This window comes from Oncorhynchus mykiss, chromosome 6, assembly GCF_013265735.2.
Source record: "Oncorhynchus mykiss isolate Arlee chromosome 6, USDA_OmykA_1.1, whole genome shotgun sequence".
NCBI lineage: Eukaryota > Metazoa > Chordata > Actinopteri > Salmoniformes > Salmonidae > Oncorhynchus > Oncorhynchus mykiss.
Window position 1 is genome coordinate 66,355,303 of NC_048570.1, and position 22,819 is coordinate 66,378,121.

A 22,819-nucleotide genomic window follows, 5' to 3' on the forward strand; every position below is an offset into this window, starting at 1 on the left:
CCAGATACTTGTGGAATCTATGCCAAGGTGAATTGAAGCTGTCCTGGCTCGTGGTTGCCTAACACCCTGTTAAGACACTTTGTTTGGTGTTTCCTTTATTTTGGCAGTTACCTGTATGTATGTAGGCCTATGTATGGATGTAACTTTGTCTGTCTGTCAGTTATGGACAATATCACAGATTGGAATATAATCTACTGTAAGGTCTAGTCCTGTACCAATCATTGAGTGGCATATTTTGGTATGCATAACAGTGTGCCCTATCTACTCATTATTTTAAAATAACTATTAAACAATGAACACATTAACAATAATTTTTGCAAGTGGCAGTACAGAAGGGAATTGTTTACCTAGAATTTCAACTTCCCTACAAATTGACCAACTCATAAATTAGCTGTATAATACAGACGACTCAGTGAAGGTGAAAGAGAGACTCACAAACCAGTGTGGTACCATAGCATATGTATTTTTTTAATGACGAGCATAAATGATCATCAGGTTGTCAACAACCATCTGGTCTCCATGGTGGTACACAAGTTAGGGAATGGGGTATTCATAAATGTACTTTTTCTTGCCAAGGCAGACCTCATCATGCCACTTTCCCTGTGCAGCCAGTGAGAGCACGACACAGCTCTCCCTCTTTGTCCCTGTGAGCTGCTTCTTGGACTTGTCCCAGTTGAAGTAGCTGATGGGCATGCTGTTGATGTCTACATACTGGCCCTCCTTCACAATGTCTGTCACACCAATCCAGAACTCCATGGTACCTGGCGCACTCCTCTTGGCATAGTCCCTCAGGACATTGTTTTCATTGAGGTCACGTGGAGTGGCAAGTGTTCCACCCCATGCGATGGAGTGTTCGTTGGCCTCATGGTAGCGCTTGGGTTCCTCTGGTCAGGTAACACTTCCTGTGAGCGTTGATACCACGGAGACAAATTGGAAGCAGAGGGAAGCAGTTTAGTACATGTATCTCCTTCAAACTTCCTCCGTCAATAACCCTACCTACCATGTTCAAATATTACTGAAGAATTTGAAATATACAGTGGGGAAAACAAGTATTTGATACACTGCCGATTTTGCAGGTTTTCCTACTTACAAAGCATGTAGAGGTCTGTAATTTTTTATCATAGGTACACTTCAAATGTGAGAGTCGGAATCTAAAACAAAAATCCAGAAAATCACATTGTATTTTTAAGTAATTCATTTTTATTTTATTGCATGACATAAGTATTTGATCACCTACCGACCAGTAAGAATTCCGGCTCTCACAGACCTGTTAGTTTTTCTTTTAAGAAGCCCTCCTGTTCTCCACTCATTACCTGTATTAACTGCACCTGTTTGAACTCGTTACCTGTATAAAAGACACCTGTCCACACACTCAATCAAACAGACTCCAACCTCTCCACAATGGCCAAGACCAGAGAGCTGTGTAAGGACATAAGGGATACAATTGTAGACCTGCACAAGGCTGGGATGGACTACAGGACAATAGGCAAGCAGCTTGGTGAGAAGGCTGCTCACCAAGCTGCTTGGCGCAATTATTAGAAAATGGAAGAAGTTCAAGATGACGGTCAATCACCCTCGGTCTGGGGCTTCATGCAAGATCTCACCTCATGGGGCATCAATGATCATGAGGAAGGTGAGGGATCAGCCCAGAACTACACGGCAGGACCTGGTCAATGACCTGAAGAGAGCTGGGACCACCGTCTCAAAGAAAACCATTAGTAACACACTACGCTGTCATGGATTAAAATCCTGCAGCGCACGCAAGGTCCCCCTGCTCAAGCCAGCGCATGTCCAGGCCCGTCTGAAGTTTGCCAATGAACATCTGGATGATCCAGAGGAGGAATGGGAGAAGGTCATGTGGTCTGATGAGACAAAAATATAGCTTTTTGGTCTAAACTCCACTCGCTGTGTTTGGAGGAAGAAGAAGGATGAGTACAACCCCAAGAACACCATCCTAACCGTGAAGCATGGAGGTGGAAACATCATTATTTGGGGATGCTTTTCTGCAAAGGGGACAGGATGACTGCACCGTATTGAGGGGAAGATGGATGGGGCCATGTATCGCGAGATCTTGGCCAACAACCTCCTTCCCTCAGTAAGAGCATTGAAGATGGGTCGTGGCTGGGTCTTCCAGCATGACATCGACCCGAAACACACAGCCAGGGCAACTAAGCAGTGGCTCCGCAAGAAGCATCTCAAGCTCCTGGAGTGGCCTAGCCAGTCTCCAGACCTGAACCCAATAGAAAATCTTTGGAGGGAGCTGAAAGTCCGTATTGCCCAGCGACAGCCCTGAAACCTGAAGGATCTGGAGAAGATCTGTATGGAGAAGTGGGCCAAAATCCCTGCTGCAGTGTGTGCAAACCTGGTCAAGAACTACAGGAAACATATGATCTCTGTAATTGCAAACAAAGGATTCTGTACCAAATATTAAGTTCTGCTTTTCTGATGTATCAAATACTTATGTCATGCAATAAAATGCACATTAATTACTTAAAATCATACACTGTGATTTTATGGATTTTTGTTTTAGATTCCGTCTCTCACAGTTGATGTGTACCTATGATAAAAATTACAGACCTCTACATGCTTTGTAAGTAGGAAAACCTGCAAAATCAGCAGTGTATCAAATACGTGTTCTCCCCACTGTATATCTCCATGATATATTGGTGTATAATGTCTCACTGTTATTTTATCATCTATAGAATTTCAATCAGACATAATGAGGACTAGTAGGACGAAGCAAATGTTTTCATCTGTATCTATGTTTCCTAAACCAAGTTCCCAAAATAAGACATAAGCCCTTTCAGTGGGAGGGAACTCAGACAGGGGCATACTATATGAGACAGTAACACTATGTTCTTCCACCCTCCCTGTATAAAGAACCTGTCTCATCATAATACTTTTATATCCATCATCATGCATTTCGCAATGCGCTCAAAGGCCTTTACAAAGAAATTCAACAGCATTATCTTCCCCAGCACATGACTCAGTGCTCTGTCAACATTATTGCTGCTGCGAGGCATGAGGATGAAGGTAAGAGTACTCCTGCCCTCTACTGGTGACTGAGCATATTAGTAAATTACAAATGAAAGTGTATGCTAACCTGATGTCTGGGGTTAGTGTGAATTACCATAAGAAATAAAAAATTCTCTGCATCGATTCCACACTATTAGAAAAAGAGTTGCCAAAAGGGTTCTTCAACTCTCTCCATAGGAGAACCCTATTTTTTGGGTTCTACCTGGAACCAAAAGGGTTCTACTTGGAACCTAAAAGGGATTTCCTATGGGGACAGCCGAATAACCCTTTTATGGTCCAGATAGCACCTTTTTTTCTCTAAGAGTGCATGTACCAAAGGTACATTCAGTATACAATTGCCTAACCCATAAGAAACAGAGTAACTGCTAAATCTGCACTGTTTCCCCATGAGAAGCATTCCCTCTTTGAAACCTTCCTGGCCATAAAGCAGCACTTAGTATGAGCGCACAGAGCAGCCAGCTCAGCATAAACTGTCTGCAGAGCTGAGATCTCCTTCAGGGAGTTCACCTCCTGTCACAGCTTCTCCAGCTGCGACTTTACATCATCCTCATCTGCCGCTGTATCGCCATAGAAACACAGACAAGCAGGCAGGCATGTCAGAGAGAAAATGTACAGAAAAACATAGTAGAGCCACTGAAGTTTAGTTTAGTGTGTGTGACGAGTGTTACCTCTCTGTGATGCTGGCACTGCTTTCCTGGTACGAGATGGACGGCTATATCCCCGGTGGAGCAAGGTGAGAGAGAGAACCAAAAAGATGGGGAGAACCAGACGTGCCATCTCTGTACTAAATTTAGACAAAAAAATGGGGCACACCTTTTAACACTGACACAGGAGCCCAAAGCACTGTGGGCAGTTCACTGTATACAGGCTCAGTTTGCTCCTGCAGTGATTCACCTCTCATTGGCTGACACTATGTAACTTTGGGTTTTTTCAAACGTCAGGGGGAACTCAAATACCATGGGTGGGGGTGACAAAAATGATGCCCCTGTTTCTGCCCATTCATAAATATTTACTTGGGACACGGTGCAATTCATTTAGCGTTTTCCAATTTCACAAACAAGCCGTAAATTCATTGACTGCAATACCGCACAGAACGTTCTGTATGAGAATATCTGACAGCTTCTGTATCTGACCTCCCACAACTCTCCTGTGCATGGATACATTTGACCCACGGTAAATAAATCCTAAAAAAATAAATGTTGTTACTCCCTAGATGGCTAAGAGGAGATGTGTTACTTTATATGCCATGTCACCAAAATAATTTGTATGACCAAATACATAGATAGGTCTTCCAATGCGTCAAAACATTATGAGGATGATGACATTTTGCTTGTCAACTCTAATTATATCTCATTCAAATGTGCGGGAAAAATACAAAGATTTAGTTGTGTAACCATGGAAGACAGGGAGCTTAATAGAGCTGAGAAAGTCCAGCTACCTGCTCTGGTGCAGCAGAGGTTTTCGTTTGTCTGTGATGTTGTCGAGTAGACAGATCAGATGGAAGAGGGGTGCAGTGTTAAGAAAAACTCTGCTGTCTGATTGAGAGAGCCAGGATGCCCAAAAGGCGTCTCAGAAACACGTGGCCTCACTTAAAAATGAATGAAGAGATACCTTTCAAATGTGATTAGATGTAATGGTACAGTAAATATAATGTCTGTGTGAAACCATTTGCATGAATTAATTCCCAAAACCTGAAGAGCAACATTGAAAAGTAATCACAATGTCGTAACAACACTCTGGAACCCTGGTCTCATCCAGATAATAGTCTAGGGCTGTTGAGAGGTGCAATATGACCACATAGTTAAAGTGGTTTAGCTACACAATGATAAAAGGATGCAATCCATATTTCAAATAGATTACAGCATTGGAGCATAAAAACAGTAACATATCTTCTGCATAAATTATGTTTATGCCAGTCAGAGAGAGAAATTCTGCAGGCTTAGATGATAGTGGCTATAAATAGCACATAGGTCATTGACAAAGGTCACCCATTTGAGTTACTTTACTGTGGGGGGATAGGAGCTTGACAAAAGGCCGAACATTTGTTATCACAGTTGTATTTGATTTATAGGAAGTTGTGGTGGTGACATTGTGAAAGGCCACCGGCCTGCCAGTAAATAGCAAAGGACCAACCTCATTTATTTTGCATAATAAAGGTGTTAGATACCCCACTGCTATAAGTGGAAAAGGGATGATAAGAGAATATCAAGATTCAATGTGATTGGGAGAGATGCAAATCAGTAATTTATGTTGAATCCATATGACCTAATAAGACAAGAACCTAAGAAATATGCAGCGCTACTTAAAGTAACCATGGTCAAAGTCTATTTACCGTTGTTAACAGGCAAGTCATTTACAGTGAGAAAGTTACCATGGATTTAAAGCTTAAATCATTTTTCATACTGTACATTCTCAGCCTATGAAAGTGTGATATTATAGGGAGTCTTTCACAGGGTGGCTTGTGGAGAATACCTGAAAATGACACAGGCCAAGAAAAACACACAGCTTTCCCAGAATGCTCTGCAGATACATTTATTTATGTAAACAGAACTGGACTACGTACAGTATAACATAACAAAACCACTAATACCAACAAATACAGTTAAACAATATCTTCATATAAGTCTGTAATCAGGCTCCAGCTACAGTACTAAACACGCCTACATAGTTTGTTTATCTTCTTTTTTTTTTTTTAATTTTTACTTTTAAGGCAAGTTGACTATCCATCATAATGACCTCCCATGGAAACACACAGACAGACACACTGCAAGTTACTCTAGACCTAGACTAACAGGAAAACCCAAAAAGACATTCACATTTAGATGTACTGTTGTCCTTCATTAATATACTTGATTTCCAGCACCATTGCCAAGTCTATCATGTGACGTAGCTAATAAAATATTTGAATAAAATGTTGTGACATTTAATGTGACTTAGTTAATTAAAGATCATATGAATGTTGTCAGTGGCAAATGAAAGATCAATGAAATGTGTGGAACTGTATTTCTTCACCAGTGGGTGGTTCGTTTGGAGAAGCACAGCTGGCTACATTCCAATCATTACTACAGCCATGTAATAACTGGGCCCTTTCTTCTCATACAGACAGCAGGGTACATACAAAAATGTATCATATTTTCTATTCACTTACAAAGTTACAAGAAATTGTATGCTGTTTATACTGTGTCTGTACATTTTCTTTTTGGTGTGGGAATACTCCTGAAGGTAATATGTAAGCTTGCAATTATATGAAACATCTACCTTAGCTAGATTTACTGTTTATAACAAGGCAATTCAGTAGCTTTCATCTCCATACATCAATGGTAGTTTCATATTTTTATGAATAAATAGCTTTGTACGTTGGACGATTAATTTCACACTTTTCATGGATAATACTAGTAGCACAATGCAGTTGTCATACCAGATCTCACATGAGATGTTAACATCTGATATGAATAACTCCTCTCCTGTGGTATCCACAGCAATAGTACTTCCATTCTTGATGGCCCAAAAGCTCATCTGTAAGTGAATGTGTCTTTAGTCCTCCCTCTCTGTGGCACTCTATTTGGAAGGCATTGCACACTATACACAGGCACCAGCAGGTAAACGTAACACAACTTATTACACACATGCATAAAGAACACAGACTAAACAGAAACAGGTGTGGTTAATCATCATCATCACCTGACCCCCATGTCATTTCTATCTGCATTGTTTGTCTGAAATGAAGACTACGGATGAGACCAAAAGCTGACGTTATATTTCTTATTTTCATTAGTTGTAGAAATGTAGGAAACACACTCAGAATGCTGCCTGGCATTTGGCAGAACCACCATGAAATTGAGTGTCTGTGGAATGGGTACAATTCAAATACTGAAATCTTCTACAAGACTGCTGCAGACTTCTAGCTCAAAGGCACTGGTGATCCCATAACAATACCGCAGAAGGTCGGATCCCTAATGTGTCGGTAAACATGGTAGCAGGCATTTACAGTGGCATTTCCTAATACTCTCTCCTAGCTCACACACTGCTGAAAATAACCTGAGGGAGGAGGGTGAAAAACGATCTCAGAGAGTGGTTTTGATAGACTCACTGCAGCAGGTGGAGGTAAATAGCCCAGGGCCAATCTGCTCTGGGTTTGCTGTGTATTCAGTGGTAATAGGGTGATCAGAGTGACTAGTGTTCATGAAGCAGCTGAAATGAATCTCACTTCTGAGTCACCATAATAGTGGTAAAAGAGAAACGGGAATATAGCTTAGAGGAGACGTTTACGCTAATAGTCACCCTCCTAGTTTCCCTCTTGTTTCAACCATCAAGACAGGAGTACAACCATGGTCAATATCACTTATGTTCCTGGTTCACTCTCACTCACTTACTGTTCTCTTTCACACTCAATCACGCACTCTTGTATTTTCCCTAAAAGCAACATAATCAACCCCTTATTCACTCCGTTCCTACTTTGCTCCCTTGTTGAGGTTGCCATAGAACACAATGAACAACACTGAGGCTGCAGATAGGTCTTAGCATCTCTGAACATCATTTGGTCAGCAACACAATGCTCATCATAATACTGGACAGTGAATGGCACTTTAGCTGATTGGCAACTTTGACAACCAGTGTCTTATGAGTTTTCATGTCTTTCAAACATCTTACATAACAAAAGACACAAAGACAACAGACCCACACACACGCACACAAACATACACTCACATACAGTACAACAGTTTGAGTTCACTGTGCGTAGTTCGAGTTGTGGAGTCATCTGTTATGGAACTAATCCCCCGCTCCACCTCTTTCCTTTGAGGTGTCCAGGCCAGTTGTGGTGCCGTACCTGGGCCTACTGGATGAAAGGCATGCGCTCCTTGTTGTCATTGTCCCCTTCATGTTCCTCCTCCTCCTCACCAGCCTCACTGGTCTCTGTGCTGTCACTGGCCATCTACACAGAATACAGAACACATTGTAATTTCTACAAATACAGAATGGAGTGTACTGTATCAACTGTATCTATAAGAACACATTCAAAGATGAGGAACAAATAATTCAAATATTCATGTATCTGTCCAGTGTTCCAGATTTTTTATGAAATATTACCAACAATGAATGACAATCTGAATTAAATAGATTATTAATAAATATATATATATATAGAATTGAGGATGTGTCCCTGCTTGGCCAGTTCAGAAACAACAGAGTGGTTTGGGCCAATACTCGTAAAAAAAATGATTTGACAGCTCAGCCAATGAGACTCAGCCAATGAGACACTTGGATATTCAAATTAGTTCCCACGTTGGGGTACTGGGCAGATTGCCTGAACCTGGTTCAAATAGTATGGACAGATTCAGGATTTCGAAAATGCACAATAAAACTACTAGGGCACTTTACTATAACAGCAATAAATGAATAAATGCACAGTGATTATTTCACAAGTATTAGTCGTTTCTGTCCTTTGCTTTGTCATTATATTCCTGATATTTTTGTTGTTAGGAACCTAAATAACGTTAGCTACTGGCTGCTGCTATCTTTAGCACTCAACAACAGCTAACTAGGTTTCCTCTTGACCTAAAACTTTTAGCTGCAAACCACATGATTTGAAATAGAAGGAAATTGTGAGATGGTTGTTGTGTGGAGGATCTGCTTTGACTTGATTTCTTGTTGGTTAGCCAGCTGGCTAATTTTGCATCGATAGCTATCATTAGCATGCTAACTGCTTCTAAACATCCAGCAGCCCTACTCTAACCTAGGGTGACCACATGTCCCGGGTCAATCCTGCAGTTTGGCCCTTTTTCCCACGTCCCACAACCAAACAATTATGTTCTACATTTGATTAACTAATTGAAACAACACTAATTTAGATTTTTTTGTTGATTCGTTCCAACCTGTCTCTCACTTTTCGTGTATGAAAAATATATATAAATCATAAGAATGGGGTAGCCTACTGGTGATGCTAAATACTCCAATAGTTGTTGAGATCTGATATTCTGCGCAAGACAAGATGTAGATTTATGTCATAGGCCTATGGTCAACCAATCGAATTTCTCAAATCCTTTCGGGCTAAATTCTAGCTAAACTTGGAGAGGACACGCATGCCTAACTATTTACAAAAAGCATGCTTCTGAAAAAGAGCTACGAAAGTAAATACCCGTATTAGACAGAAAGATAAAGTAATTTCCAAATTTGTGAGGGTCTTCATGCTCATTAGTTGCGCAATAAACATTATTTGCTACTGCTTCACTAAATCCCATTTTAGAAGTCTCCCTTCCTAACTATTTTACCAACCAAAAATATTTTATTGGACAAATATTCCCAGATTTTCATAAAACAACCACACATGTAGTTTTCCGTTTTTGCATCACCAAATTTTGCTCAAGGCAAAAGAGTAGAATAGGTGCGCTTCAATTACTTGTTTGGTGTAGTGCTGCCACTGCTACTTCTCACAATTGTGCTCATTTAGTAATGTTAGATCAAAGCTGAATCAATGTCTTGGAAGATCATATAATGATTAATTGTCACTGGGCACAGACGTCAATTCATTTCATTGAAATGACGTGGAAACAACATTGATTTAACCAGTGTGTGCCAGTGGGTTAGTATTCTACATAACAAAACCAAATATAATAGCATAGTATAATGTTACTGTTACACCAAAAACACCCTCAACTCTCATGAGAAATGAAGTGATGGCAAGCTGAATAGTGGCCAAAAATTATCAGGGGGGCCAAAGCTTAACAGCACCAGAATGTGCTTTGATTGAAAAAAATTAAATGCAGGAAGGCTATAAAGTTTAACACCATCTGCTCTAATTTGCCCACAAAATAGGAATTCAAGAAGATCTAAATGCATATTCCCATGAAACTGATTGAGATCAAATGATCGGCATGCAGACGCAGTTTGGACATTTCACTTGTAAAATGTGAAGAATATTAATGATTGACAGTTATGAAGCCATGGCCTATTTTGAAATGAGGTATGCCTAACTTGGTGTTTGAGGGTATTAAAAATATAAATGTTTCTTGAGACAATATGTGTGGGCCATAGGTAGATGTTGCAATTGGAGGATGCAATTTATGCATATTCTATAATGATATTCAATAGGCTACATCTGGGATGGGGACGTGCTGCTAAATGTTTTTATTCACGAAGGCAACTGTCCCGCGAATGTCCCGAATGTTTTTCAAACCCGAAAATCCTCCTGTTGTCTCGCATTTGGGTATTTTAAATGTGGTCACCCTATACAAACCATATGATTTGAAATAGAAGTGACAGGCGAGATAGTTGTTGCATGGGCATTGTTCTTTTTGCTAACACCAGTTGTGGATTGCTTGGCTTGCTAGTTATCTTGCTTGTGTGCAGTGAGTGTGCACTCCTGAGCACGTGCCTCCCATTATCTCAAGAATGATCCGTCTCCCCACTGGAGAATAAAAACATAAAAAAGACAAAAGCTGCTGGACCAATCACATAAGGGCCAAGCAAATTACAAGCATAAAAAAAAACATTCAAAGAGTTTGAGATGAGGTTTTACTGGACAGTTACTTTAAACATATCGACAGTGAATCAACATTTTGTCAACAGCTCAGGCTTCTGTTTCTTATGTTTGCTGCTCCAAATGGGGACGCTGATATTCATGGGTCACCATAGAAACCAGTGCCATTGGAAGATATATTCATTGTTATCAGACTTAGTGCTATCTAGGAACCTCAACCTGTGTTGATTTGGCCAAGAGTTCTCTAGGGATAAATTACTCACTGGTGAGTCATGATGCTATTTAATAATTTCCTTTTTCCTCAAGGTTTTTCAAACTTGTTGAATGCATGTGCAGTTATAGACCACTTATAAATAACTTGTTCTTGTAGAAAAAAAGGTCAGGGTTGTGTACTTACCAAAGGAGTGGGAGATTTCTCCACATCCAGGATTAGCTTTCCTATGTTGCCTCTGTCGTGGATCCTCTGCATGGCTTCTTTTACCTGGGGTACAAACACAATAAGACCAAACACTGACTGTCACATAAAATCAATGTCAGTAATAACAATATATACCATATAGTTTAGACATTCGATCCCCCAAAATACAGCTTGTGATTTTGTTTGGGAGCTGTATGTGACTTTCTGAATAGAGTGCATGCAGTTTTAGGCACTGCACATTAGGTGGCAGTGGTGACACAGCAAGCCCAGGAAAAACATAGAGAAAGTGTGACGTATGTGCACAGAGGAGTTGACTTGCAATCGGGGTGATAAGGGTTTGCACTTCTCTTCACAGCAACTTCAAAACTACATTTAGCATCTTCCATCCAAACTCTTACAATAGGAGCCAGCTAAAAATCCCATTCTTAAATCCTAGTCCACATTGTCTGCAGAACTGAATGCTATTACAGTGTGCAAATAGCCTGCCTAACAACGTTTAACAGTGTTTAAAAAAAAACATATTGGTGCAGTGAAATGTGTTGTTTTACAGGGTTAGCCATAGTACAATCTTCATACACAGCCCAACAAATTACACTCAACAACCACAACTAATTGGTGTTCAGATTCCAAACTCTACCAATCATATGATCAGTGTTAGTACACGCCCTCCTTTAGAATGATCAGAGTGTTATTATCTGAGTGGAACAGTTGCTACATGTGCTAAGCTGAAGGTCATGTTTTAAAAGGTTACTGCCTGTTCATTCAGCTGGGTGGAAGTGAGAGGTCAAGCATTACACTTCCCAGAGACAGTGACTCTGAAGCACACATTGATTCTCTCTCAAATAAATCAGTGCAGGTCACTGTATAATCATTCAGTCAGTCATCAGAGCCAGCACACATTTAAGACAGCCAGGATGTGCCCAAAGCATGACAATCATCACACCATTTCACAGGACTGAAAAATGTTTGTCATTTCTTGAATACTATATTTTTCATATTGCGTGACGTGGTCTGGTGGCTTTTCTGAATTGATATACATGGCCGGAGAAGATTAGCGTCCCTGTCCTTTATCTAGCCAGACTCAGTCAATACCCAAACCCTCCGTCAGAGCTTATGACATTTACAGATGATTGGAACTGCTCCCCACCCACCTAAAAAAAAAGTGCTGCAAGTGTATTCCTCTTACTTCTAGGGGTCAACTCTGCAATGCAAATACTTTTCATCACACCATGATGAGATAACCTATAATGATTACCTCCTCTAAGTGGAGGCCACTTTAGGGCTGCCTTTCCATGTATTTTTTACCTTACTGTCAGACTCCATTTTAATGTTGCATCTCTGCCTCCATACTCTTTGTTCTATGTGGTGACTTTTCACCAATCCCAATGTTTCAGTGCTCAAAGTACACCACACCGTGCCCTGACTGTAAACTCCCCATGCTCCCTATCACCTGTTGCTGCGTAGAGCAGAGAAGGGATATCTCAGACCAGTCTGCCCTGATGCATCTCAGAGATATTGCCTGTGTGCTCAGTGTGATTACTGCAGAATGAATCCATTTACAGCAGTCCATTTCCAGATGAGCACAATAAAACGCTGAGAGAGCAGTTCAAAATATATATTTTGCATCTTTCAAGGCACGGTGCATTTTCAAAGTCATAGCCGTATAATGGAGCAATTGCCTTTGAGTGTTTTGAAAGGAAGAAATTTAGAGTCATGAGTAGGCACCCATTACATTACTGTAATATCTTTAGTAAATGGAAATGTATCATTGGTAACATTTCTACAATGATTCCGAAATCCATTGAGCAGATGTTTTGTTTCATTCCCCTCGGGGTTGGATAGATCTCTAGTTTCCTTTAATTCATCCCTGGTCATTTCTAATGGCAGTAGTGTTTGCATTACCAGAAAGCCACTTGAGAACACAATTAGGAAAAGGAGTGGACCAAGAATCAATCCTATAGTCAAATACGGCGAGATGCTCTAGAAGGCTCTGTGGTGCTGTAATTCAACATGATGCACTCTGCAATGGAAAACATGCGTCACATGGCTCTACAGTGCGGCCATTTTACTTGCATAAGTACCTAAATATTTTGCTGTTCGACCTGGAATTTTAATTTAGGAGCACCAGTGCGCTTAGAATAAAGATGATAATTGTTGCAATGATTCCTTCACTGTACTGCAGGCCCTGGTGCCATGGAGGATACGCTTGCACCATTACTACAAAGAAAACAGCTTGTTACCTCAAATATTTGTCATTGTGTTCTTAAATTTCTTTGTGCTCCAAAATGTTTCAATTTAGGCACACACGTGCTCCCTGTAAAAAAGGTCAGCGTAGAGCCCCGAGTCACATCCCTCCCTGTAGGTAAACAATTATCAGCATGTGAATAATTACCATTCATAATGTTCACCTTAAATCTAATACATGCTTACCAACTTCAGCCGCACAGAATAGCCCAGTGTACAATAGCTTGTTAAAATGTAGTTTTCAATGTCCAGGAACCTAAGTACCAGTGGCTCAAACTGGAGACTGGCTGCTTTAGTACTGGCAGCTGTGAGCCACTCCAACCTGATGGGTGGTGGGTTGTGGAATTAGATCTAATCCCCATGTTATTTCTCCAACAATTCCAACAGGATTTACCAGTTGGAACAATAACTATTTCATTTTCTTTCACCTTAAGACTAAAAACTGATTTAAAAAATATCTAATCTAAAATGTCCATTTTATCCAGTTTGAAAGGCAAATATTTTTAGCCTTGTGATATCTAAGTGGAGTGCTATCCAGACAGTATTCAGTAGGTACACCAGGAAAAAAGCATTTCTACCAGGTAGGTGAACCCACCTCTGTCCATACATAAATTATGATGTTAGTAAATAAACAATGTTACGGGAAAAAGTAGGATCATAAATACAGCCTTGTGAGGTTATATATTTACTGTGATTCAGTAGATCCCTCCATTTCTGACAAATATTGCCTAAGCATTTTCCTATAAGCCACTGCAAACAGAGTACTTTCAATGTTGAGAAAGTTGTGTTGGTTTGGCTGTGATACCTTACATGGTTAATCCATCCCCCAACTCATCTCCACCCCCCAAACTCTTCATCTTTAGGCTCCTTTGTTAAAGAAGATTTAGATTTTTGGTGTCCACCTGCTTCCCATCCGAAACAGTTTGTGCATATATTTGGACAACATTTTGTGATGTTTTTGTTAATTTTTGGTCATTGGCAAGGGTTTTTTCACCTGTTCGTGCTCTTGTCAGTAGCCGAAGTCAATGCCCCTTTGTTGATGATTGGTCAACAGTAGGGATTCTTGAATGACAACAAACACTTAATTGAATGAGAGATGAATCGTTTTTATTCACACTTTTTCACTTGAGAAATACTGAACTAAACATCTTAGTTAGATGTAAAATTGGGCAACTAAGAGCTCCTTGGCAAAAACATTCAAAAATAATTCGGACTATTTTGAAGAAGTGTATAATGGCTACGGCGTCTCAAGATGGACAAACCGTAGTATTGACGATTTTTTCGTAGTATTGAAGCCGTAGTATTGAAAACAAACCGTAGTATTGAAGGTCTTTTAAAGGAGTATTCAAGCACACTCGTTCAGTTCGCCTTGCGGCCGAACCAAAGCATGCTGAAGGCTTAAGGGCATTGAGTCTTTTCATGGGCTGTGGAGGGTGGAAGGAACTCAAGCATGAAACCAGAACAACATAATCCAGACTGTAAACCAGCAGTCTGTGTCAGTGTCTGTTCCTGTGTTCAAAGCCGTTATCAGAGTTACTGCATTGGAAATCATGTATATTATAAAGTCATTCAATAACTGCTGGCGTGATGGAAGGTAGAGGGGTTTCATGGAAAAGGGTAATGAAAAGGGTAATCTGATCTCGCTCATTAAAACTCATGGGGGATCTACATAATCACTACATGGGAATTGTTCAATCCCTCAGAGATGATGACCGTGGATGGCCTATATCACTGTTCTCATTACCATGGTACACACAGACAATGTACCTCTTTGTCTGGATCCCATTGTTTCCAAAACATTCTTTAGCTAAAAGAAATTACGTAATCCAAGCCTAAAGCAGAAATAGGTCAGGGACTGTTAATGTGATGTTAATTAACAATGATGGAGAATTGTGGCTGGTTGGAGAGTTGGTGGGGGGTAAATTGTGAAGCAGGCATATACAGTGGGGCAAAAAAGTATTTAGTCAGCCACCAATTGTGCAAGTTCTCCCACTTAAAAATATGAGAGAGGCCTGTAATTTTCATCATAGGTACACTTCAACTATGACAGACAAAAGGAGAAAAAAAATCCAGAAAATCACATTGTAGGATTTTTAATTCATTTATTTGCAAATGATGGTGGAAAATAAGTATTTGGTCAATAACAAAAGTTTATCTCAATACTTTATACCCTTTGTTGGCAATGACAGAGGTCAAACGTTTTCTGTAAGTCTTCACAAGGTTTTCACACACAATACTTATTTTCCACCATAATTTGCAAATAAATTCATTAAAAATCCTACAATGTGATGTTCTGGATTTTTTTCTCTCATTTTGTCTGTCATAGTTGAAGTGGTGAACCCCTACTGTACTCCCTGTCTGGATCCCGATTACACCCTAATTGGTCAAGACACTCCAGGTTAGATAGGTGTAACAGTACTCTTCTTGCGTTGTGTACAATCAATCACCAACATGAACTCCAACTTGTAGCACCAGTCATGGAGATTTATTATGACAGCACAAAATTGCACGTCATGCAATGCACGGCTCACCATCCAACTCTGCACTCACGCAGTGTACAAAATATTCCCCATCGGATGGTACGGTGTGGTGTTAGACTTCTGAACAACTGCAACACTCAACAGTTTGGCTATTAGAAAAGTTGGCTCCCTGATCTGGGTGTATACGGCGAGGAATCCCGTAGACACAGAAATAGTTGTTACACAACTGATGAGCTAGACTTAGCAGACTGGTTCGGACACAAGAAGGCATGAGCCAATTTGGTAAAGTGGTCAGTAACAACGAGCACATGCAGGGACTTGCTTGAAGAATCTTCTGCAGACCAAAAGTCTATGCACCCTAGTTCAAGAAGCTCAGTTATTATTATGCTCTCAAGAGGAGCTCTTGCTTCCGGACTGGGAGTTTAGCTCACGACGTATCTCCTGCAGCACTTCACATATTCCTTTACCTCCCTCACCAGGCCATGCCAGAAGAACCTCTGTCTTGTCAGGTAGACTCTTCTCTGTTGGCCCTGGTAGCCAGCTTCATCATGGACACCCTCCAACACCATTGCTTTCATTTAGACTGGAACCACATACAGATACGTTTTCCTCTTTGTAACCACATTCTTTGAAACATGATAGAGTACACCCATCTTCATGGTCAACTTGTCCCAACTTCTGAGAAGACACAAAACCTCAACACTCTCGTGGGCACACTCTCTCCGAGATGGTCTTCTCCCCCTTTCCACAAAGAAGATCACTCTGCTCATCACATTGTCATCACGCTGCTTATTCATCAGTAGGTTGTGTGGCAGAACACCGACATTGGTCTGCTCTGATGGCATAACAGGCTGCGGAAGCTGTGGCAACAGCAGTGCATGTGGGCCAATCCCACCCACCCAACACCTGTGTGAATGAAGAACAGCTGCAACTTCATGTCTTGATAAAGCACCAGATGGGGGGTCAACAGAAGCCTGGCAGCTAATGACCACGTCGTTGGAGTCAGAGGCTTTGTCAAAGGTGTGGTTGGACCAGCGAAACATGTCTTGCACTCTGTCTGTGCGCACAGCGTTAGCTTCAGCTAGTAAGGCCTCGTACGGGACCCTTGTCAGGTGATGGAGTGCACAGGGTCGTACGAAGGGCTCTCTGCTCAAAGCATCTACAAAAACATTTTTTTTGGCCTAGGGATGTACTTGATGTCAAACTCATACGATACCAGCTTGGCGACCCATTTCTGTTCACAAGCATCGAACTTTGCTTTGGTCAGGATGTATGTCAAGTAGGGATGCACAATATATCGGTGAACATATCGGAATCATCGGTATCGGCCGATGTCTAGTTTAACGGTGATGTGCAAAACCGATGTCAAAGCTGACGTGCATACCTATATAACATAGATACATGACGTAATGACGCCGCGTAAAATTTTGCACTACACGTGCAACACAGCGTTCCTAACATAGCCCACAATGTCTTCTGTGTGGATCGAGCAGTCAACATGTCAAGCAGTCATTTGAAAGAATAAGAAAATTTCCCTTGGCAATCAACCGTTCTCTGTCGTGGGTGATGTTGAGCACCGGTACACACTACCAAGTGAGCTAGTTTTCAGATGTTGCCCTACCGGAGTTACACAGTAATAGCGTCACTGCTATTAGCTTCACGACATACATACTATGGAACGCCATTTGGGTCTTTGCGTGTCAAAAAAAGATACAGTAGCACTGTCAAAGCTGTAAAAAAAAAAAGTCTGCAAACAAGAAAACACCAGCCACGAATGATGTGTTTTCAATACCGCTTTGGTAATAAAGCAGAATATGTCCGGCCACAACTTCTGGGGTAGCTAGCTTTAGCTTGGTACCTAGCTAGCACCAATACAACCAGCCTGAAAACAATGAACAGTAGAAACTGCAGTCATTTTCATTATTCTTATCAATGATTTAGGAATCCTTGTGAGTAAGTATTAACTAGCTTGCCACTTGTTGTTCGCCTATTGAAATTGAACTTCAGTTCATGAGAATAAATAGCTAGCGAGCTACTTAACCCTGTTGCCCAAAGCTAACATTATAAGCAGCCAGCTAGCTTCATCTGGCAAGTGAGGCTCGACCGGACCAGGTTATGTGTTGTGAAGCTAGCCACAATAAGGATTAGGCACAATAGTGGAATTTTTGGTTTGATTGGTCAACAAGCATAGTGTTATTTGACATGTCAAATCATGTTAAAACAGTATCTTTTTTGACACGCAAAGATCCAAACGACGTTCCATAGCAAAGACCCAAACGGTGTTCCATTGAAATCCTGGTTGAGAATGAAACGACTGAACAAATGTACAACAAAACAGCACAGCAAGTAAGTGAAAAAAAATGGTTTTAATGATGTTTTACTGGTAATGGGGACATACGTAAATGCCAACAAAATAACTTTTTGGTCAGTGTGGTGTGTGTTTGTGTGTGTAACCTTTTATTTAATTAGGCAAGTCAGTTAAGAACAAATTCTTATTTACAATGACGGTCTACTTCGGCCAAACCAGGACGACGCTGGGCCAATTGTGCGCCGCCATACGGGACTCCCAATCATGCCGGATGTGATACAGACTGGATTCGAACCAGGGACTGTAGTGACGCCTCTTGCACTGAGATGCAGTCCCTTAGACTGCTGTGTTCATGTTAACTATTTAACTGTACTAGAATGCTTAAAAGGCTGCAATTCTTTTTAAATATCGGTTGTCAGTATCGTTTTTTTTGTCAAGGAAAATATAGGATCTTGGTATCGGCCAAAAATGTCATGGTGCATCACTAATGTCAAGGGATTATTATCTGTCCATACCGTGAACTGCTCCCCTCGTACCAATGGTGGAACTTGTCACAGATAGCCCAACGAACTCGAGCCTGTGCGCAGGATACCTCAACTGTGCATAACTGAAGGACTTGCTTGCGAAGGCTATACTGTATGTCTCGCTGTAGCTCCCTGTTCCTGTACCTGGGACAGCACAGCACCTAAGCCTTTGCTGGAAGCGTCCACCGACAGTAGAAAGGGTTTGTCGAAGTTGGGGTGGGTCCACAAAACCTGGTCCAGTAAGGCTTGCTTTAGCTGGAATAAGGCCTGTCTGCATTCTGCTGTCCAGTCGGCAGCCGTCAACTTCCTGACAAGTGAGCGTCACTTATTTTTCCAGCATGGAGCCTTGTGTAAAGTCGCCAATCCAAAGAGAGGCTTTGCGATGGTCGAGCAACCTTTAATGAACTGTTGGTAATACACCACCATCCCAAGGAATGACCTCAATTTCTTCTGAGATGGAATGTCAGTGCCATCTTCCATCAGATCAGCTTATGTTACTCCTGTAACGGCCATCACCTTCTCAGGGTCTGTATCTACACCATTCACACTAATGATATGCCCCAGAAACTTCACAGACCTCTGCATAGAGTGACACTTTTTTGGCGCCAACTTCAGGTTGTGAGCCTTGAGACGCTCAAAAACTATTTCCAGGCGCTGTATAGCCAGATCTTCAGTGGGTGCATAGACCAAGATATCGACACGGTAACACAGCAGCCTAAGAAAGTTCTGATCCCCAAAGATGTTTAGCATCATCCTCATAAATGTTGCAGGACGATTACATTACAACCGTATGCCACAGGGGTTTTCGTACAATCTAAATGGTGATGTAAAAGCTGTGAATCTCTGGTCATCCTCACTTCAACATTGTAGTAGCCAGAGGTAAGTTCCTTTGTCGAGAAAAAGGCATTTCCACCTAAAGCAGCCAGCGCGTCAGCCTGGAGAGGGAGTGGGTGGGTGTCTTGATGGTGCAAGCATTGAGCAAACGAAAATCAGTACAGAATCTCAGGTCTCCAGACTTCTTCCAGACAAAGACAAGGGGTGAGGCGTACTTACAACTAGACTTCCTTATGATTTCATGTTCTTCCATCTCATTCAACGCTTTCTTACGCTTCTCATAGTGACTTGGTGAAATGCGTCGGTAGGGCATCCGAAAGGGTTTCTCGTCACTCAGTTGAATGCGATGAAGACATCCGGTAGCTTTTCCACAATCCAACTTGTGCCTGGAAAAAATGTACTGGTACTCAGCTATGAGATGGATGAGTTTCTTCTTACCAGCAGGAGAGACTTGACAGGAGTCGACGTCAATATCAATCAAACCTAAGTCACGTAAGACCCCAGGACTGCTTGAACAGTCAGGTCCGTCAAGTCGTCTGGAATCGTCATCAGTTAGAGTCAAGTCATCTTGGCAGTCAATGAGTATGTCAGCCACTTGCTGCTGTAAAGCTGCTGATGAATCATCATTCACACACAAATCATTAAAGTCCTCTAGAGCCATGCAAGGAAAGACATCGGCTAGAGTGGCGTTTCGTCTCAATGTCACTGTCTTCTGAGAAGGGTTTATCACTCTAACAGGGAGCCACCCATCCCCCCGCATCAGAGCTACCGTTCTCCCTACCAGGATTGACCTTGGTGTTGACCTTGAACTGCAGGGCTCAATGAGAACAGCACTGCCAGCTCCATAGTCTCACAGTTCTAACTTTGTCAGGTACTTCACTGTCCTTCCATCTCTCCACATTAGCCATCATGTTGATTAGCTTGCTATCCTCACCCCTGTCACACACTGGAGTATAAACCCTCTTCCAGAGATCTCCATTAGTCTTCAGGTGGCAAATGAAGGTCTTTAGAAGACCCAAGATGAGAAACCCAAGATTGCTGCCCAAGATGAGGTCAACACTCTGGCCCTCAACCACCAGTGTAGGCACGGCAACTCTACAGCCGTACAACTCCATCTCCAGCTCACATACTCCAGAAGGCCTGGTCTTCAACCCACCACAACCAACCAAGACTATCTCTGTAGGTCTCAATGATGGACTTTTCAACACTCCTGCATTCAAAAGTTCAGGTAAGACCCTAGAGCTCAAGGTACAAGCCATGGACCCACTGACAAGCATAGCTCTCACTTACACTTCTCCTCCTATTAACACATTGGCATAGAAAAAATTATCATATGGGGAAAGTCTCTGCGTGTTCTGCATTATGATACTCTTCTCAGTCTCCATTTCGTCTCAAACACTTTTATATACAGACTCCAAATCAACAACTCTCACTGATGGGGACAAAAGGTCTAACACTCTGCCCTTCTACATGCAAGCCTACTAGTTTTCCGGGAGCTGAGCAGTGATTACTTTAGGAACTCCACCAGCTGTGCTCAGAGCTGCGGCCTTGGGGCACTGAGAGTGTGCGTGGCCAGCTACATGACAAAAAAAGCAGAGGTGATTGGCCCTGCAGTGAAAGTAAGTATCGTGTCCAGCATCCCCACACACTTCACATGGCCCATTAGACCTCCATTTGCTCCTATTCCCTTTTTGGAACTGACAGTTTGACTGCTATTGCCTCTGCTCCAGCACACGCTCCAGCATTGCAAGGTTATGTTCCATCGGCTCAGCTGAGCCATGAGTAGCCTGGGCTGGGGAAGTCAACGCATTAGGTGATTCCATGTGGAGCCTCACAGCAGGCATGGTGAGTGGTCACATGGGCCCTTCCCATGACAGCACCAACTTCCTGCTTCATTGTTGCGATGGCTGAGGTCACCTTAGATAAGTGAGAGTACCTCCGCTCCCTCCTGTATTCATCTAACCTCTCATGAACATCTGCAGCGGTCCACTGCTGTATTGGCTTGCACTTAAAGATAAGTGACAGTTCGGCGTTAGGGCAATGTCTGATGAACATGACTGTGAGCTCATGAGATGGGTCTTCAACACTTTTTTCTGTCTCTTTAGACAATCTTCAGCAACCTCCATAGCCCTGTTTAGTCTGAGCCAATAGTCTAATGGTTGTTCATCAGTCAGAGCTAATGTGGCATAAAAGTCAGCGGGGGGCATGCTTGAAAAATAAGTGTCACTAAAATGTTGTTTCAGTATGTCAAAGATGGGACTTTAGATAAATCAACAGAGGGATTGCTGCGTATGCCCACTTTAACAACAATGCGGGCCTTTCCCATAAGCCTACCCATAACCTCATCTGCTTGGTCCATCACAGATACGCCCCTCTTACGCATATAAACCATGACCATATCCTCCCACTCATGCACTGTGCACTTTTCAGAGCCATCCCCCCTAAAGTACACCGGCTCCCTGATATCAAACATTGTCCCCAACATGTCCAACAATTGCCCTTGACTCCAAACAGGAGGCAATGTTCTCCCCAATGGAATGACCAATCTGCTGTACAATGTCTTCTATGAAATCCATGGAGACCTCCCCACTCCGTGTATTTGGCAAACCTCTTTCATTCACATCCTTGGGCGTTTCCATGAGGAAACTATCATCAAAACTCCCAAAACCCTCCAGTTTAGGCATAGGTGTAGAAGCAACTGGAATTTTGGCTGAACTACCTACCAACAGATAGTGACAGATTAAATGTCAGGAAACCCCTACCTCTCCCACCACCTTCCATCTTAATCATGGGAAATCAACACACTAAAACAAAAATGCAAATAGCAGAATATGTTAAAAAAATGTAAGAAATTAATGTCAAAATGTAACCTATATCTAGTACACTGGTAAAACTCACCCTAGTTATATCATATGTACGTTAGAATTGCAAATAAACAAGTAACACAAAAGTTATATTGTTTGTCCGTGAAGAGAAAGTCCCAATCAATAAAGATAGTCTCAAACAGAGAAATCATCAATATCAGTAAAGGGAAAAAAACGTAGTTGCGTCCTCTGTGGCGAAATGTGATATCGCCATAAACTGCACCAGCAACGTCTTATCTGATTCTCGAACGGCAACCACCGCCAAGTTCTGAGATGGAAATCCAGCGAAGGATGATCCGATCCAGAAGAACCGTCACGGCACCACTGTAACAGTACTCTTATTGCGTTGTGTACAATCAATCATCGACACGAACTCCAACTTGTAGCACCAGTCATGGGAGATTTATTCTGATAAACAGCACAAAATTGCACGGCTCACCATCCAACTCTGCACCACCAGACACAGTAAGTTGCTAGCTGGCTTTAGCTGGAATTCTCTACATCAAAATGCACAACAAATATGCACAAAAATGCTGCATCTTGTGTGATGTTCTAATAACATTTTCAAACAAATGTATATAAATTGTACATTCAAATCATCATTTGTAAGTATAAAAATCACTTTTGACGTACA

General features: G+C 41.7%; 1 protein-coding gene and 1 pseudogene across 1 annotated transcript in view; both read right to left on the reverse strand.

Annotated features, from left to right (window-relative positions):
- Positions 1-481: 481 nt before the first annotated feature.
- LOC110525045 lies at positions 482-3,813 on the reverse strand (annotated as a pseudogene).
- Positions 3,814-5,552: 1,739 nt separating this feature from the next.
- LOC110526383 (synaptic vesicle membrane protein VAT-1 homolog-like) overlaps positions 5,553-22,819 on the reverse strand; it is a 37,565-nt gene continuing 20,298 nt past the window's right edge. The window contains exons 8-9 of the mRNA XM_021607325.2: positions 10,911-10,994; positions 5,553-7,969 (exon numbers count right to left, since the gene is read on the reverse strand). Coding sequence (XP_021463000.2) covers positions 7,871-7,969; positions 10,911-10,994 — 183 coding nt within the window. The 3' untranslated portion in view covers positions 5,553-7,870. The remainder of the gene's footprint in view (positions 7,970-10,910; positions 10,995-22,819) is intronic.